At 38.8% G+C, this 19,639-nt stretch overlaps 2 protein-coding genes across 4 annotated transcripts in view; one reads left to right on the top strand and one right to left on the bottom strand.

Annotated features, from left to right (window-relative positions):
- Positions 1 to 2,908: 2,908 nt before the first annotated feature.
- On the bottom strand, positions 2,909 to 5,236 carry ramac (RNA guanine-7 methyltransferase activating subunit). Of its 2 annotated transcripts, none has more exons than XM_020637893.3 (3): positions 5,111 to 5,236; positions 4,732 to 4,902; positions 2,909 to 3,674 (listed from the first exon to the last, which is right to left on the bottom strand). In XM_020637893.3, the coding sequence occupies exons 2-3, from the start codon at positions 4,896 to 4,898 to the stop codon at positions 3,461 to 3,463; spliced, it is 381 nt and encodes a 126-aa protein (XP_020493549.1). In that variant the 5' UTR covers positions 4,899 to 4,902; positions 5,111 to 5,236; the 3' UTR covers positions 2,909 to 3,460. The 2 variants fall into 2 exon arrangements, with proteins under 2 accessions (XP_020493549.1, XP_020493550.1); XM_020637894.3 differs by having other exon boundaries at positions 4,732 to 4,899; positions 5,111 to 5,233.
- Positions 5,237 to 5,341: 105 nt separating this feature from the next.
- The window catches only part of homer2 (homer scaffold protein 2), a 31,404-nt gene continuing 17,106 nt past the window's right edge, over positions 5,342 to 19,639 (top strand). Inside the window, exons 1-2 of one of the 2 annotated variants that reach the window (XM_020637892.3) lie at positions 5,342 to 5,516; positions 16,788 to 16,944. In XM_020637892.3, the coding sequence (XP_020493548.1) occupies positions 5,515 to 5,516; positions 16,788 to 16,944 (159 nt within the window). In that variant the 5' untranslated portion in view covers positions 5,342 to 5,514. Of the gene's footprint in view, positions 5,517 to 5,773; positions 6,262 to 16,787; positions 16,945 to 19,639 lie in introns of those variants that run through there. The other variant, XM_020637890.3, reaches the window with a different exon arrangement.

The following is a 19,639-nucleotide window of genomic DNA, read 5'->3' as shown; positions in this document are numbered from 1 at the left end:
GAACTGGGGTGTACATCCCTGCAGATATTATTCATAACAGATTGCAACATTAAGCTGTATTGTTATCGATGTCATCTTTGTCTCATGTTTAGCAGCTTTACCGGGTGTTATAAAGTCATCCAACCCAAGTTATGTCTCATAAATAAATAAATAAATCCATCTTGTGCCCAAAGTTGTCTCAGCAATGGCTGTAGACGCTAGCAGAGTCATATTTGCTCAGTTATGCTAACATCAGTACGCTAACATGTTCTCGATGACAATACTAAAAACATGCTGAGGTCAAGTAATTCAATAGAGAACATGAATGTCTATACCCAGTTACAATAAAAATCTATCAGATACTTTTCAAAACACTTACACACAGGAATTTGAACCTCAAGACGGCACTAGGGTAAAGTGTTACTAACATCCATAGTTTTCATCCTCTGGTGAACATGAATATCTGAAGTCAGGCATTCCAACAAACATAATAAAAGACTACTGTTCATAGAGCCGTGACTTAAAGTGATAATGTTGCCTGACCCAAACTAGCCAGAATATGTTGTTTATTGGGCTTTAGAGTGACTGGTAGGCATATTTTGTAACCTTTGGATGGGCCCAGGCTAACTGGTTCCCCCTTTACAGTGCATTTGCTAAGATAGCTCCTTGCTGGGGATTAACATTGACTGAAAGGTACTCTATTAACTCTGGCAAACCAAAATATGTTTTCCATAAAATGCTCATTTCACCATAAAATATTTGTTTGGCAAATTGCCTAGACACCATTGTAATTCCTTTTCCATGTCAAGTACATTTACATTATTATTTATTTGCCAAAAGTCCCTGTTTTTAGATGTACTTTTTTATCCTTAGCACATCCCCGCTCTGTGAAGACGCAGCGATCTCTGGTGAAGTTTCTCTAATCTGAACTGATTACAGTGGTGATGACAGCCTTCAGCACTGTGTGCCAGTTCCAGCACATCCCCCACACACTCCTCTCCCCCCCTTCACCATCACAGCTGATTGCACTGCTGAAGTACAATTGAGCGATTAACCCCGTCTTTTCCACAGCCATAAATAGAAGCAGCATTCAGGCAGTGATAAAACAATGCCGAATGTTTCCACCATTGTTTTCAATCAGTGGAAACGGCCAGTGTGTCCAAAGTCACTTTTGTTACTAATTAGAGATCTGCTGTCTTGCCATCTTTAGGCAACGAGCTACATATACCATAGCCAATGATGCATGTAGTAATAATGTATTAATGATGCACATTTACACCTCAGTTGCTTTCACTCTGTGAACTATTGGTCTAAGGCTTCTTATAGGCCGTTTATTGCTTTCCCTTCCACTCACACTACAGTTGTTGAGAACATGTGCTTTAAATTGCCATCCATTGGACTGACATTAAACAAACCTGTGTAATATGGCTTCAGCAATATTCTGATTTCAAAGCCTGTAGTCGGGAAAACAAGTACAGTCATATATTCTTGGAAAAAAGACTGGACCCACACTTGTTATATATATCAAAAAGAGTTGCAATATTTTCTCGTTTGTTTCTTTGTTTGGCTTACAATTTAACACAATTGGTCTTCATGCAACTCTTTTAGCAAGTTTTTAATATTAACTTTAAATATATATACATCTTTGGTCCTACATTGATATATCTTTTTGTTTCAAGTGAAGGACTTTTGGTGTCCTTAGGTTTAAAAAAAATATACATTACTGCATTAAACTGCTCCACCAATTAAAAGTCTGTCCAAACACTGTAGGCCAACCCAGTGGTGAAAGGTAGTCCTGATAGTCCCTATTTTGACGGGCCCTAGTGCACGCTAGTTACAGTGAACACACACACATACGCACAAACATACACACACCTGTTATAGATTGTGACTGACTATAACACACTCAAAAAGAAAACTATGATAGAGATTGGTCTGCCTCTTCAAGGCAATGTCTAAAACGGCACCATTAAAATATTAATGTGTGCTTCTCTGGACACAAATGCAATGTATGTCTGACAACTAGTTTAATGGACAGTCATTGAGTCAGATAGCAACCTAGTATAGAGAGGGCTTGCTTTCTTCACGGGCCCTCCTACCCCAAGGGCCCTATGGCTTTTATTAACGCCATTTGGCCAACCACTCCAGAGACTCTAGGAATCAGCCATGAAAACATGTTGAGGCTGGCTAACAGCATTGTCTCTGAGCACTGAATTTGAAGAGATGCAGGGTCTCATGTTTTAATAAAGGCCGACTGAAACACTCTTCTGTACAACAGTCAATCCTAAAATTGAATGTGGAGCTGAATCCAGATTAAAGCGTGACGAATGTTACGTAAAAAGTTTAATTTTGCATCAACTTTCATTTTTATGATGTAAATGGAGCCACTGTGATGCAAGACAAATTTCAGACTTTGTCTGACAATTTACTTTTCCACTCTTTCAATCTCGCACAACTATGCATTTTTTGTAGGTACAAACCTACAAATGCATTTTTATATATGTGACCAGATTATGAATGCTGCTGTATGGGATCGCTGCCAACAAAGTTTCGTCTGGTTCTTTTATACAATGACAATAAAGTGTCTGTTAAGTCTTATCAGTCAATCAGTAAGAGTATTATAAAGTCATTTTCAAAAGCCTGCTTTCCCAAATAAACATTGTTTAATGACTTTAATGACTCTTTTTCAGCCATCCTTCTTCACCTCTTCCCCCTCCTCATCCAGGGGGATTGGATTTAGAAACTTTTTGAAAAGTTTTCTCCGCGTCCCTGGCTGTAAGAGCTGTACTTACAAATGTTTTCGAAAAGTGACACTTAGAAAAGGATTCATCATTTTAATTTGATGCATCTTTACAAAGTGCTCAAAACCTTAATGACACATTTAAACATTCATTCTAAGCCTCATCACCCAACAAAACAGACGGCGGTGTTAAGAAAATACATGTTTATTGATAACTGCTCAGCTCATACGTATCTGTAGATTATGATGTGACAGAAAAATACAACTACATTACAAATAGCTTTTCTCCAGAAATTCAGATTCACTGTTAACTTATTATTAATAACCTGATATCAAAACTTGTTTAAAAGAACAACCTGCAGCACCATCAGAACTCTAAAGAAGTCTCATTTTATCACTTTGTTACCACTTTACATGAGAGTTCCAGTATTGCAAATGTAGTGTGCTCTTAAAAAACGCAATGAGGTAATTTGACATTGTTACAGGACTGAGCAATAAAAAAAAAAAAAAAAAAAAACAGAAAAATCCTGGAAACGGACTAGTTAACCCACAATAGACATTTTTGTGTGTTTTTATGTTAAGATATACATCAAACCTGTGTCTCACAATAAGACCTTTCAATGCAGCCAAGTAACAGAAAAAAAAAACATCAACAGTTGCACATTACCACTTATGGTATTGCAATGCAAGTTATAATCCTGCCAATAAGAAAAATACTGAAAACACATGAGAAAGCAAAGTTCAGTAGCGGTCATAATGTGGTCTCTGGTGATGGGAGTTGTATCCCTGGTTGGAGCTGTAATGGCCTGATTGGTTCCCACTTCCATGGCCCCAGTGCCTGTCTCGGTCTCTATCTCTACTTCGGTCTCTGTCTTGCCAGTGTTGCTGTCCACGATGGCCCCCTCCCCAACCTCGGCCTCCTCCCCAACCTCGGCCTCCACGTCGATCTTGATACCTGGATGGAAATCGATATCAAGTTTGCAATTTTTAAAACACACAAAACACAAATACATGCATGAGATGAAACATGTTAAACTAAAAACTAACAGACAGTGTTACTCACTAAATACAGTTATTAAAGGGTTCTTTGGTTAAAACAGACTCTCTGCTGATCATTTTTGATTAATATTGTTTTAATATAAACTCAAATCAAACTGATGTCAGATTATTCATTTTAATAGCGGCTGTTATCAGTTTTTGCAAACGGCCATGAAATCTGGTTATCCAGAGTAAATGTAGCTCAAAAAAAAAACAGATTTCTCTTGAACTCCTCATTATCATCTTACTTCACAATGACACAGCTCCTCAGCTACAACTGCTGGGCAAATTCAGTTTTAAATTGTTTTCTTATATGTGTTTTATATATTATATAATATTTTATGTCAGTGGACAAAGTTAACAATCTGGTTCTTATTTAAGAGCGTGAAAGAGCATTTAAGTACCAAAAGATGCATCTTCAGAGATCAGTCTGTTTAGACTTGCTTTCAGTCATATTGTTCTTATTTACTCTAATGTCGTATTTTAAAGTTTGCTTTATATCGTGACGAGCTTATCATTTGTAGAATTTGAATGTGCAAGATTCACAGATTCTACTACCATACTTGCACATTTAAATATCATGGCTACAAGACAGTATGCATGATTTATACCATAACAATTCACAGCGCCTATCCGAGACGTGCAAGTAAACTTTAAATCTAAGACTGTGGCCTTCTCTTTCTTCATGGTTTGCCCTTTATGTGAATGCTGTGCTGCCTTCCCAGTGTTTATTTGGCTTTGAGTCAAGTCCTTGGTGGAGAGGAGGTTATGTGGCTCAGATTCAGATCCTAACCTATTCCCCTGTATCTGAAGTTCCTCATTCAAACAAACAATATGGATCACAGTCACCATTTGCATACACTTTAATACCTGTTGGTTTATCCTGTACATACTATATCTTCAGCATTCCTCTCCCTTGGTAAGGATTATTAATGAACAATGACTTAACTTTGTACGAGTGAATGATAAGTCACCTGTTATCCCGGCCTCTGTTGCCTCCTCCCCGGCTCCTCCAGTTCTCCACGACGGGTGGGGGGTCGGCAGGACGGCTGACATACTCCTGGTATTCACGGTCCTCTGATGAAAACCTGTGGGGAAACATCTCCTCGAAGGTCTTCTGGTTGTCCGTAGCCTCAGCCATTCTGCTATAAAACACATGAAACGGGTCCAATGAGTATTACAGCACAAGTGCTCACACGGCAGGTTGTGTTTACAGTACTTTGTGTTGCTATGCTACAAGCTATATATCCACTCCAAACAACAACAATAAACATATTTAAACGCGCTAAGCGTTAGTTAAAGGGAGACGCTACAATTCTAATTCAACATTTATAACTTAATTTGCACACATACCTATCCAACGTAATTTATACAGCTTTAGCTACAGCAATAACACATGCAACGAAAACGACTTGACGGAAGAAACGCAGAACGTTGATGTGCATCACGGAAAAGCCTCCGCCCACCGGAACAAATGAGCAAGCTTTAAAAGGTTCCGCAGGCGCACTCACCTGAAAGTGATTGACGGCTTACCTGCGAGATAAAAACCTGCCGACCGACGATTTATATACACACGGGTTAAGTTTGTAATGTCATGATACGTGATGCCATTAAACCCACGATTTGGAAACATATAAGTGGAGAAAAAAAAACAACCTGATTAGTCTAGTGGGAATGGTCTTCACATTATCATGCTCCGTTATTTCGTCTAATTAATGAGAAAGTGCCAGCTGCTGTAACCATCATCAGTTGAAAACATGTAAGTACACATGTGTTTATCAGGGTCAAACTGGTTCTTTTCTACATTTTTTTTTTTTTTATAAAGCGGGGTGTGATAATTTATTTAGTTTTTTTTTTTTTTTAAATGTATTGTGTGGTTTCAGACCACAGTTTGGGGGGGTTAAAACTCCGACTGAAACCGCAGACGCACCACAGGTTGAAAAAAAAAAAAAAAAAATGTGGGTGGCTCTGGCAAGACGCGTGAGCAGGTGGAAGCCGCTCCGTGTCGCTGCTGCTGCCCTTCAGTGAAACACAATCCCATTGGGGAGGAAGAAACTATGCGCAGCCAGCCAGCAAGCAAGCAAGCAGTGAAACGCAAACATTAACTTAATTCATCAGCGCCGATTGTTTGAAGGCGTCGTGGAGGGAGTCACCCCGATGTGGGATTAATTCTTCTGTGTGTCTAAAGAGGAAAAACAAACAAGCAAAGAGAAAAAACTTCCTGACACCAACGGGGTTTTTTTTTTTTTTTTTTGTGTGAGACTGGAGCTTGACAACCCGGTGAATCGAGTTTACGAAGAAGTGCTCTCTCATATCAGTTTTCTCTCAGCAGCAAGAGGACTTACTCGAAGCTGGTGGACGGGGAATTAACTCTGTGGACTCGCTAATAAACTGTGGACTTTGCCTGCGCTTTAAAAAAAAAATAAATTATATTTCCCACTCAAGCTGCTGCCGATAGCGCCTTCACATTAATACGAGTTGTTCCTCAAGTCCGCGGCAATGGGGTAAGTAATCCAGAAAAGCGCTGCCCTTCAGAGCGGCTCTAATGACACCTGCACTGGCTGAAATGGTGTGCGAGTGTGCGGTGAAAATATGTCTCTACAACTGTCCCCTCTAAAACAGGACAATACTCCGATTTTAATGTCTTTACTGATTCATTTGTTTCCCAAATGCATGCCTGAAGGTGTTGGGAGCTGAGGAGGACCCCAGTCTACTCTTTTATTGCCACATTATTAGGCAGCATGGGGATGTCCGTGTTTTTTGGAGATATTCCGTAGGCTATTTAAAAAAATAAAAATAAAAAAAATAAAAGGCAAATGCTACATTTTAAGTAAGGGAAGTATTGAAGGTTTTATAAGTAGGCTATAATTGAAATATGTGAATAGGCCTATATACTCCTCCTTATCAGTGTGTAGGGTTATGGTGTGATGAGAGGGTTATGATGTGGAGGTGTCAGAGACAACACAGCCCACTAATGAGAGATGGTACTTTTGGGAGTGTGTGTGTTTGTGTCTGTATGGGGGTTTATTATTATGGAGGTAGTGTGTGTACTCTCACAGTTGTTTACAGGGCACAGTACATTATTTTGCCTCCATAGTGTGATGTGAATGTTGACTCTGTGGATCATTGCCATAGTTATGCAATCACACCACCTCTCCTCAAATCTACATACATTGCAGTTTTTTCTTCTCTTGTACCTCTGTTAGGATGACTTTTGACTTTAAAAAGCATTGTTAAAAATTAAATTTCTTTAAAAAAAACAACAACAACCTATCTCTGAGTGATTGCTATAAACTTTAAGAGACCTTGACATTTGTAAAAAAAATAAATAAAAGTCAAGGTGTGCATAATCACACAAATTGAATGCATAATAATGAGGTAAAAGGTACCCAAACGCATCATATTGCTTGTTTTTTCCTCAGCTGAGATTTATTTATTTATTTTTTTTAAATGAGTAAGAAACCAGTTCAGCAGTCATGACTCCTTGAGAGTTTCGCTCACTCATTCAGCAGGTATGAAACTCAGAGGGAGTCAATAGTTTTGTCATGATCTTGGCCAATCAAACCAGCAGCCAGTTGAAGACAGGTGGTCACACCTACTGACAGAGACATGGCAACAAGTTTCCTTTTTCCATTTGCCTGGCTTCAGTGCATGCCAACCAATAGTATCACACGACTGCTTTCTCTAAGGTTTTAAACCCACTGGACATACTCTAGGATTTGGTTAGGGTGGAAAATGATGTTCATTTTTTTTTTTCTTCATTTAATTAAATGTTCTTGATGAAAATGTCAGAGAGTGAAAAAGTGCGCACCACAAGTACTTCGGGCCAATTGTCAGAGACTGACACATACTGTAAATGTCTCCCTAAAATATTTATCACAATCTATTTATAAAATTGCAAATGACTAATTCTCATTAGATTGACTTTTTGTTCCAGCTCTTAACTGAACCATGATTTGGTTAGTCATTCAATCTGTGAAATGCCAGCGAGTAGAAAATAAATTCCCATTGCCAGTAACAGATGACTCTTTTCAAGTAATGTGTTTGTGTCCAAAAGGCACAACCCTTAAAATCACAAAATGTTGAATTTATTTATGATCAGAAGAAAGTAAAGCAAGCGAATATTGACATTTAAGAGGTTCTGTTATTCAACATTGGTTAGGTTAAGGAAATCCATCAATTGATTTGTGATCGGTTTTCTTTGAATTGACTGATTATATAATCAACAATCATTTGCAACCACAGACAACTTTAAAAAGTAGAAGTAGCCTTTGTGGCCTCCCTTAATGGTTTGTGGACTACTCTATTGAGATCTCAACGTTAGGTTTGAAAATGTTGCCGTCTTAAATTTTTTTTGAAGCCACAAGTTGTACATCTCTATTCTGTTTGACAGGTTGATGTGGTAGCACACACAGATAGTCAAACCCTAAAGCAGTGATGCCCAACCTTTTTTTAAAAATAGTTTTCATGCTCTTCAAAACCAATTGGTGACATCACTGAGAGTACATCCATGTTTTTACAGATCAGTTATTAACTTAGCAACCAAGAACTTTTTTTCTGCTAATTTTATAAAGTCTATGGCTGCAAACGTTTTTATTTCTTTTAAGTAACATGCATCATGCATCAGCATTATGGGGTTTTTTTGTCTCTGAAGTTTTTGAATAAAAAAAAAAGTTAACTTTAGTGTTCTTAACGTCAAGGTGAACCAACCTACCCTTCATATTATTAAAAACGCTCACTTTCTTATTGAATAGCATAAAAAGAAGCATTCAATCCTAAATTGGAAAAACCTCAAAATTAAGAAATTGTTGCCAGTTTTTTTTTATTGAAATAATTGGCTCAAAATATTGTTTTTTTAATAATAAATTAGTTTTTTATTTGAAATCCTTTTTTAAGCACTTTAATTAAGTCAAATAAGTCAAACCAAGGTTGAGTCCACATGCGTGCATAAATGTGTGAGACAATGCTGCCTGATTACACTTTCTAATGATGCAGGATGTCCTGTCCTAATTGAAAAATCATTATAAATGGATTGGGCGTGATTGAGTGTTTTTAACTACAGGGAATATACATGATTGTTTTTTTTTTTCTCAGGTGTCCTTTTGCCCCGTTTCACTCCTCAGTGGAGTTATAAATTAAGTGCAAGTCACGCAACATGCACACAAACATTAACAGGACCCTTGTATCTTTTCTACAGCAGATCTCTGATCATGTGGTCCATCAATGCCCTTCTGACCTTGACATGTGTGTCATTGATCACATCATTTCCACATCGTTTATACCCATATTGTATGTCTGCATCATGCGTGATAGACATTTTCCCATCAGGTAAATGAAATTAGTTGAATTTAGAGAAGTTTAAGAAATGTTGATAACGGTGAAGATGTCATTTAATTTTTAAGTAGAGTTTTCAGCAGAAGTGCTGCTCCCTTAGACTGAGTCCTTAATAAAACTGCTCAAAAACCCTTTTACTGAAGAATCAGTCAAACGCAACGCAATCCGCATATTGCTGTTTGAAATACTCCATGCTCGGAGCAGTTCTAACACAGGGATGGATTATAATCTGGTTGGCCAGAGACTGACTGCTGAAGGCTTAACACTCATTGATTAGGCTCACTGACATGTGACGTGGCAGTGGGTTTCTTAGCTGCCCAAGCAGGAGAGAGGCTGTCGGCCTAATCTGATTCTATGTTCTCTGTCTGTGACTGCAGACTGGAGGTAATGGTTGTTGAGGTGCATTAGGGGAGTAGAAGCAGGTCTTGCTGTTTAAGAATCATGGGTAAATGAAAGGGGACAGACTGACGGCGGATTGGACATCTCCTCACCAGATGGTTGAGGCCTAGGAGGCCATCTGCTGCCATGCTGTGCTTCTGCGGCGACTTCCTCGCTTCCCTTTTCTCCCAGCTCTCAGATTAAGTTGGACCCTGTATCATACTGCCTCAGTGTGATGGAGGAGGACCTGCTGTGGTTGCTGGTTTGAATCTGGCTGGCTGCCTCTGTTGTATCTGTCCCCTATACCTGTTTAATGAGCTTTACTGGCATGAGGTATGTTCAGTGTCCTGTGATGCGGAAACATAGAAAGTATCAATGAAGGTGACCTTTGATGAAGACATAATGAAATATGTAAAGGCAGAACAAAGATAAATATGCAGCGTTTAACCAATGTATTAAAAATTTAGATTACACAATGAAATTATGCAGCAGTTATTGCTAGGCCCAGCTTCTGGTATGAAGTATATTTTATCTTATGGGTCTTAGAAATATTTGACAAAGGAATCGATTTAAAAATAAAAACACTTCTGTGAATGTTCATAATAACCCCTTGTGAACATTTTAGGGGTCCACAGGCTACTGAAGACATAGCTGCTTTAGTCCAATCAGATCCAATCAAAAGTTTCTATGAACTCAATATAATGTGGTAGAACTCCTTTTTTTTTTTTTTCCAGACTAGGCATTCACAACCAAAACATTTGGTGAAATTAGGATGTTGTTTTCTGAAATGATGAATCCCATCTTGACTGTCATTCAATTGTTTTAGCCGCTTGTCAAGTAAAACATTAAATAAAATAAAGTGCATCAAATAGCTGAAGTGATGAATGGAAACTACGCAATATATTTGAGCCAAACAAAAAAACAAACAGTTTCACTGTCGCCTGCCTCACTTTAAACAACTAATTTCAGCCCTGACTTTTTCATGAAGTTCTCATTGCAGTAAATAATGAAAGTGGGCAGGGGGGGGGATCGATGGCATTTGTGTGATAGTGTGTGATTTTAGATATTGTGTTAATGATGAAATACTCCTTTCAAATTAGACTTTGTGGTGTGTAAGAAGTATTTTGAAATGGCCAAATAGGGGGGGAAAAAAGTCTAGTTATGAAATAAGACCTTTGCAGCTAAATTTATTTTCTTCTGCAAATCATTCAGTTTGTTTCACTCATTGCCTGGTACAGTGTCTGTAACTTGCCCCTCTTTAACCTTTTAACCATTAGTAGAGCACCTTTGTTTGATACTGCAAAGCCCAGGTGAAGATGCAGGTATAATCATGCAGAGCTTTCCACTCCTATCTACTTTACTGTGACAAAGCTCTCACTAATAAGGCGACGCTGCTCTCCGGCTGTCCTCGCAGGTTAAATGACAGAGAGTCATTCTGAAGGATTAAAGCGGCTAATGAGAATTCAAGTAATTGAATTCAGTTTCTTGTGTTCACGATTGAGTCCTGTTTCGGTCTTCACAACACATTTGCTCCAAAATCTGCTGCTCTCAAACGACCCGAGTCATTAGATCGGTGCACCTTGCGACCTAGATATGCGTTTCTTATTTTCCCCCTCTGACAGATTTGGGAGAAGATGTTCTTTTGTTGCGCTGTGCTGCAGAAAAGCCAATTGAAACATATTGTTGTCAGCGCCTCCACAGAAAGTGAGGAAGGATAAGTGTCAGTATTCCCCTCTGCTCTGTAGCTATTTGACAAGTGACTAATGCAGCTTTTGTCACTAAAATCCTTTGAGAAGACAGAGCACTTAAGTTCAAAGACAGCAATTTAAACATATTCTGTTAGTCATTTAAAGATATGAAATTTTATTTAAGAACATTTTTAAATTGTGTAAAATTTCTCTGCTATGATTGATATTAAGTGAAGCATGTTTTTTTTTTTTTACCACGTCAAAAGGAAAATAAAATCTGAAAAGGGTCTTGAAGCACATCTATCTTCCCTTGATCTACACTCACAACCTCTTCATGCTGAGGACAACTGGTGAAAGAGTGGTGTGCATCAGAGGGCTAGCTTTAGATTTAAAGGCCAGACATTCTGAAGAAGATAAACTTAAAAACAACACGGAGAGAGAAACTGGGTCTTTAAAGTAATTGATGTAACCTTGTGAATGTCCTGCTCGAGTGCCTGTCTGATTTTAGAGAACCTGACCTTTTTTTTTAAATTGGACACAACAGAGCCTGAAGAGGTACAGTGATGTTTGATGCCTACTGGCAACATAATGTACTTCTGTTTAGTATGAACATCACACTTGAAATGCTCCCAAAGCTGTTTGCTTTGTTAAAAAGACTATTTGCTTCACACACTGTTTCAGCAGGTTACTGAAAATAACGTGATGCATCATTCAATTATATTATGTTGGTTCAGGTTTATTGTTCTGGCTCTGAAGAGTTCAAGGGGGCAGCACATATTTCTTAACAGGCCAATGACCCAATGAAATCCCACTCTCAGAGAGATGTTGTCTCACTAATGAAGAGATCCTGTTAGGGTGTTGGGCTGATTCATTTTTACCGGGCCTGTGGGTCTGTAGCCAGAAGTACCTGGATGTACAGATGACTGGTTTATTCATCCTCAGGCTATTTCATGCTCCAGACATGGAGTCAAACCTGGATGCTGTGTGTTGAAGCTTTTTTTCTGCAGACCAATGAGGAAGAGTTGACATCAATATGACACAAAGTATGGTCCAGTCCTCAACTTATTTTAAAATGGAACAATGTTTTGGAGATTTCCATAAAAAGTATCCTATTTCTCTCTTGATATTTCAATTTCAAGCTCCACAACATTGTTGGAACCCTTGCTCACTAATCTGTCTTTGTGCAGTGATGCCTTAAGTGTGTTGGATGATTCCTGGCACTGGTCAAGTCACATTATGTGCATGCTGCAGATTTCTGTTTAACAGGTTACAAACCCTGTTTGAGTTTTGTTAAGTGTTTGACCTCAGATCCCAAATGACTGAGATGGATGAGGACATTTTGTTTGGGGAATGAGACCAGACTGGATTCCAGTGCTCAGGAATCTGGACAAGGCTGTTCTCCCTCTCACTGAACAAAAAAGAGAAACCTGAATTCCACAGGTGTAGCAAAACTCAAATGTAATTTGACTACAACCCCTCGACTCTGCTGTTGTTGCTCACGCTTTTTTATTTTGCGTCTTTTTTCAAGCAGGAGGATAATCCCATCCTCGGCAACCTTGAGCAATGTGTAGGCTAACATTTCAGAGGATTTAAGAGAACAAGAGGCAGGCTGGTTTAGTCATGCATCACTTATAAGATCACAGCTCCATATACTGCACATTACATGAAATGTAATGTGCCTCTCCTGGCATAATAGATGTTGGATATTTGATTTTGTGTGCTGCCTTATAGGGATATCGATTTTAGATAATACAGTTTGACTCAGTCCTCTGTTTTTTATTATTCTTTTGCTGGTTTATTTCTCGATGGCTTCGTCATGAGCGTGGATGGGCCTATAGTGGGTGTGTAGGTGTAGGTGTATGTAGGCACAGACACAGCGGACTAACTCATAACTGCCCCCACCAACACAGACCCACACAGGGAAGCTCACACACCTGTAAATAATTTAAACCTACCAGATGGGGACAGAGCACTCTACAGTCAGTGAGACAAAGAATTCAACACTCAAAAAGTCCCAAATGTTGTCGTCTTATTTTTTTTTAATCCAGTAAATCAATCGGCCTAATGCTTTTTATCTGGGAAAAGCAGGTCACTGGATTCCACCGACAGTTTGTGTGAGTGCATCCATGTGTTCAGCGCTGGCCTTTTGCTTCTCTTTTCCTGCCAGTGCGAGCTGGCTCCAGACACTGCCACTGCAAAGGTCAGCGTGTGTGTGTTTGTGTGTGGCCATGTGTCTGTGTGTGTGTCTGTGTGTGTGTCTGTGTGTGTGTCTCTGTGTGTGTGTGTGTGAGTGAGTGTAAAGCAACAACAGTGATCTGTATAATGGGTTTTGTTGTTCCCAAAGCAGATGAAGACTGAGATTAGGCTTAACGGGGGCTGTGAATTTATTAGGCTTTCATTTCTGTGAGAACTATAATCCCAATGGAAGTAAAAGCTTTATTAGCTCATGAGCTTTTTGTTGCCTGCCGGCCTTTCTGTCTGTGACATTATTTCATCTGGATCTCATAGAAATCTAAATGTTCTCTCGTTAACTGGCTGTTGTCAGTTGCAGTAAAGCATTACAAAAATGTTTACCCAAAGCTGTTAAATACATTTGGAGTAGATTATATTCCTGCTAGCTTCTACAGTCATTAGCTGGTTAAAATGTAAGGAATCATTTAGAACAAATTCTCATTCTATTTAGATTTAGGCTTATTTTCCCAAACACATTCCTTTTGCTGAAAATAATTCAATAGCCTTGATGGTTTTATAGTGCATCAACAATATTCAGCCATAATAAGCAAAGTGTGGTCATGCTCAGCATCCTTGTTCACATTTCACAAATATTTATTGAAACCCTTCAAGGAAGGACCGGTAAATGTCAGGCAGAGAAAGCAAATGGAGAAGGTAACTATAAAGTATTAGAAGCTCACAAGGCTTAAATGAAAATAAAAGGTGTTGAATACGTTTTTGAGAAATCATCCCTCCTGGCGGCATGAGCTCAACCATGACCATGAGCATTGTAGACCAGTTACTGTAGTGATCATGTCAAACTCTCTCCTGATCTGGAGCCCTCAGAAGGGAAGTGAAAAAGAATGAATACGAACAAATAAATTAAATTTAAAAAAGTAGTGCCTTCCACACTTGTTCACCCAATGCTGCACTGTTAATAAACTTCAAAGCGTGTTCAGAGTGAGAGAGGGACAACTAGAGAGAGCTGTTCTACTTAATCTAACATAGCTGCACATTGAAGCCACTGACCAACAGTTGATTGTTATCAAGCACCAAAAAGCGTAGAAACGTGCCAACAACGCTATGATGGTTTCATTGAGACAGATTCAAAACCAAAAAGGCAATTTACCATCTTTACCAAGCAGTGTGCTCCTTGTTGACTTTGGCATGTCTGAAAGCCACATTCGAGCTACTCTCCATGATGAGGTTCTTGAGGTGCCCTCTGACCCCTCTCATCCAGCCAAAACACTTAATTACGTCTCACTCTTGGAACTTTATAGAAGAGCATCTCAACCACTTGCACTCGCCCTGTTTGAAGTGAGAAATTATGGTGGCTAATTTTGAACCTACTGGAATCATTACCCGTGAAGCACTGCTATTAAAGGGAAGTTAGACTGTTTTTTTTTTTCCTCACAATCAACAGGGGTTTACTTGCAAAGTCAAGTGCAGGTCATGCTTGAAATTGAGTGTGCAGGTGTGGGTACTATTTTTACTCCATGCCTCACTTCAACAGTATACGTCTAATAATCTTGGACTAGGTGACATGGCTCTTAAAGTGGAATCTGGTAAAGTGAGAAAGGTGGATGAAACTATTTGTACATATTTTTTTCCTCTATGACGATTGAAAAAAATCGTGGTGAAAAAGTGGGGTCAAATTGGATTAAACATGTCAGCCTTTCCAATCTTTCCCAGTTATTTACGTTATGAATTAAGGTTATTTTCAGCTGCATAATCCACACTGAATCAGAATAGTGAAAAATAAGTGTAGGGTAGGCATGCACAGTACACCGTTTGCTTCAATGGGAAATGCACACAAGGAACAGTATTTTCTGGAAATATTTCACAACAGCTTTTCAACTCTTGACATCAGGGTCAAGGCTGCGGCTCTGTGGTTGAGTGTGTGCAATTGACAGGGAGAGAGGGTAATCGGTGCATAGAGGGTGTTATGTGTTCATGTGTCTCAAAGAGGAGGAGCGTTTTCACCATTGAAGTCATTTAAATTGAACCACAGTCTGATCTTTTTGCTTTATACCTTTTTTATGTTGATGCTCTGCAGAATCACACAAGCAGCAGTGGATTGATTATTGGGTGGAGGATTACTTTGCGCTCTTTTAGAAAAATTACATAATTTTGAACTATTATATTTGGACTCAGATATTCTGCTGTTTTCCTTTTACTTATTATGTTACCTCACATCTTTTGGGAGTAATGTTTCCCTGTAAAGTTGTAATTTTCTCAATACAGTTGGTTCTGCACTGCTTTTATTACATGATTATTTAATTGAAAACAATATTTTCCTTTTGACATCAACAGCTTTGAGACGCCTTTATTGACCTCACAGTACTTGTACCAGTCATTGTTATGTGGCTGTAGGGAAAACGTTTGACTGCTGGCTGTAATTGTCCTGGTTTCATTGAGTTTCATGCTTCTTCTTGAGCTCCATGGTCTCTCACCCCTTAGTGCCAAAAACAGACTCATATACCGCCGTTAGGATCAGAGTTAAAAAAGTAGTATTCAGTTGTGATAGTTTTTGTCAAATATAACACAAACCCCTATTGTTGTGAAATCTGGGATTATACATTCCTTTTATGCTGGATAGTAGGTTTATGAGTTAAGTCTAAAACAGTGGAATTCATTTACTGTTTAATCTGAACACAAGCAATAAGGAAACAACAGGCACACAATGGGACTTTATATTTGGGTAATTCATGATTTATTGATTCTGCAGGGAGAGTTCAGGTAAGGTGAGCGGAGCAGTAAACAGAATGCTCTCTCTTTATCGGAGCTGTTTATTTGTTACATTTAGGTACAATTGGATAAAATAACCATATCAATAATGACAGGTTCAGTTTGGGTTGATATGATGATATGATACAATTGGTCTCTTCCCAACAAGAATAGTCTTCTTAAAAGTACACAAGCAACATTTCATGGGGAAAGACACTTTATTCTTTACAAGATGGCAGTGAGTCCTCTCTCGTTTGAGTGTGAAAACGCAAGTAGGTAATTGTCTTGAATGTATTTTAATGCACAGGGGAAACAGACTATAGACGCGAGTGCAAAAAACAAGTGCACAGTCTCACACATACACTAGATGTGCATTACTGTCACCTATGAGAGGGGAGCAAGTGTTGATGTGCTAATGGCTTTGGGTTGCTATAAGGATTGAGGGTGTGTGTTACATTATCACCTGCCCGTCTGTGCTGTGTGACTCTCACGACTCTGCATCTCTGGAGGGACAGCACCGTGTCTCTCCAAATCTAATGTGACGCAGAAATGCACCAACTTGGTTAAATGGTGTGAAATGTGGCTCTCAGCTCAGTGGATATTGTCTCTATTTGTGTTTACATAATGTGTGTGTCCTAGCTGCAGTGTTCCCTGTCTCATACTGTCCCTCTCCTCTGTCCTCTGCTCTCCAGGGAGCAGCCGATCTACACCACCAGGGCCCACGTCTTCCAAATCGACCCGACCACCAAGAAGAACTGGGTCCCTGCTAGCAAGCAGGCCGTCACTGTCTCTTATTTTTACGACAGCACACGTAACAGCTACCGCATCATCAGCGTGGATGGAACCAAGGTATGTGTATGTGTGTGCGTGTGCCTTCTGTGTGTCTGTGTGTAACCATATAAGAACCAGATAATGGGGGGAACATTAAACAGCTCTGTAGAGAGGCAGTTGACTCTGAGGGAGAGCACTTAACGCTGCAATTGAACAAAAGGAATTACGAAGCGCATTAATGTGACATGTGCAGCTTCAACCTAACATCGGACCGTTTGATAGTTTTGTGTTCTACTACTTCAGAGGTGAGGGCCTTTTCTTTCATCAAGTCATTTAAAGCCTATTTTTCATTTAGACATAACTCGTTAACATATTGTATATTAAAATACAAAAAAAACATGCAGAGCAAACGTGTACAATGTTCACCCATCAAATAATCAAACTCTTGTTTAAAGCAATCATCAGTGTTCCCCCATCATACATTACTACAATTCACTTAGCAGATGCTTTTATCCAAAGCGACGTACATCAGAGAATAAGTCCAGAACTAGCAAGGACCTAGAAAAAAGAAAACGATGTCAGTAAGTGCAAACGATCAGCTTTGAGTCCGGTTGGACACACAGGTGCTGACAGGCATTGCACAGAGGCAAAGCACAACATTGACGGCTTTTCTTGAGAGCTCTAATCAGTAACTATCTTAAAAGTCATTACTCAGAATCAAGAACCTACAGTACGCTTGTGCAGCTACTTATTATTGTTTTATTTAAGTAATATTTTGTCTCTAAAAAATGGTATTTAGCATTTATTTGTCTTGATAAATTACTTATTTAAATCTTCGATGATCAAAATAAGTCATAATAACAAATAAATCTGGTAAATAAAGTTGTTTATGGTTGGGTTCCTAACTTAGACATTAGTTTGTCGGAGGATGATGATATACGATCAAAACCAGATATATTTTGCTGAATAATAATAATTAACCTTCAGCCCTTGTGGTTATATTCATAATATGAATGTTCTCAAGCTGGGAAATGAATATACCTATCCCTTACAATGCTGTGTACACTGAACATATGTTATGAGCATTGCACAAAATCAAAATAGAGATACTGCTTGATGTCAGAATTGATAATTATTCTTAGTATCACAAGCATCACCTTTTGTATGTGACCTTACTCGCTGTCTAATTAACCTCCCGTTAAGATAGTGAATGATAAATATGCGTGAACAGTTCAGCAGAGGACAGAAAAGTAATATGTAGGTTTACATAAAAGTCCCCTGTAACAAATTGAAATAGCTGCCAAGACCTGCATGCTTGTTGAGCTGCAATTAAAGTAAATTATCTATAATTTACTTTAATCAGAAAGCAGCCGACAGTTGTCATACTTTAAGAACTAAGGTGCTTTTAAATCACTGTCGCACTGGATCAGCTTTTCTTCTTTTAAAATTGTCAAATCCCTCTGCACTGATTTTTGACAAGATTTGAAGATTTTTTTTTAGTTATTCTGCTGGGACCATGAGTTTCAGAGATAAATTATCTGTTTGGTTAATCTGTATGTGAGCATTTTCAAAAGATTTTAACTGTTACCAATATTTTTTTTAGATTAATTTTGATTAGTCATCATGAGAGCGTGGTGCTGAGATTTGATCATGCATGTGACAACAGACACCATGAGCATGCCTGTGTCTCATATTCACACCACCTTCCTCCGCTCACTCAAAGAGTAGATTGTGTGTTTCCATGGCGATCAGAGTCTTCTCTCTGTGTGAACACTAGAGGAGGGTTATGACAGCGGTATCCCTCTGCTGACTTTGTCAGACAATCACCTTTTCCATGATCTTAAATTGTACAGATTATCTGCAGCGCCACTTCAGACTCTGAGCAGGACGACAATTGTTTGGATCTTTCTCTGTCTGCAGCGTCGGGTCTTTGAACATGCACTGCACTGTTTGGGTAAAAGGCCGGCTGGGTTCAGTTTCACCAACCAAACAGCTGAAGGGTGGCTCTCACAGGAACACACGACAGTTGTATCTCAATGTGCTGTATTTGCATGGCAAGCCTTTTCTAATAATGCTAAAAAGAAGATCTCCTCAATAGTGGTAAATCAATATGTAAATCGATGGCCACACTTTGAGATTTTAGCTGTGTGTGGATGTGATTTATCTGGAAGTTTGATTATATTTGAGCCAGAGTGTCAAAGAAAAAAAAACACAACACATTTTTTTTGATCAGGAAAACATTTTCTGATCATATTTAATGCATTTCAGTACCATTCTAAGCAAAAAGCTCTCTTTAGCATAATTTAAAACGCACTGTTTCTGCAAGGCTTTGTTGAGTCAAGCTCTGTTAGCATCAAAATAGTTCTCTTCCCACATCTAGAAAGCAGAGAGGCGAGGCTCTAATCTGTTATGTCATCAAGCAGCACTTATTGAGCCACATGATTGAGAAAAAACACGACTTGTATGTTTTATCTTTTTTTTTTTTTTTCAATCTGATTTCTTTATGAAAAAGAGATTGGAAAATCGACTTTGTTTCAGGCAGGATTCATCAATATTTCTGTATGCCCTCTTTATCCCTGAGGCCCAGAGTCCTCTCTCGTCTCCTCCACTCCTGTCCTCCTCCTCGCCTCTTCCTGTCTGTCCTCTTTCCTGTAACCTTGAGTAACAATGAAGTATGTGTCATCAAGTGTCTGCAGGCAGCAGATATATATGTGAGTTATGAGGACGAACATTTTTTAAATCAAATGTTCTCAGTTTGAATGGCGACGTCTCC

The sequence above is a fragment of the Labrus bergylta genome, chromosome 3, assembly GCF_963930695.1.
Source record: "Labrus bergylta chromosome 3, fLabBer1.1, whole genome shotgun sequence".
Lineage (NCBI taxonomy): Eukaryota > Metazoa > Chordata > Actinopteri > Labriformes > Labridae > Labrus > Labrus bergylta.
Note: the sequence above shows the minus strand (reverse complement) of the source record. Positions and strands in the feature narration are given on the sequence as shown.

What these genes read in the sequence shown, in the direction of transcription:
- ramac (XM_020637893.3), bottom strand. Translation starts at nt 4,898, where the DNA reads ATGGCTGAGGCTACGGACAACCAGAAGACCTTCGAGGAGATGTTTCCC. An exon ending in AACAGAGGCCGGGATAACAG is followed by an intron (nt 3,675 to 4,731) that starts GTGACTTATCAT and finishes ATTTCCATCCAG; the next exon opens with GTATCAAGATCGACGTGGAG.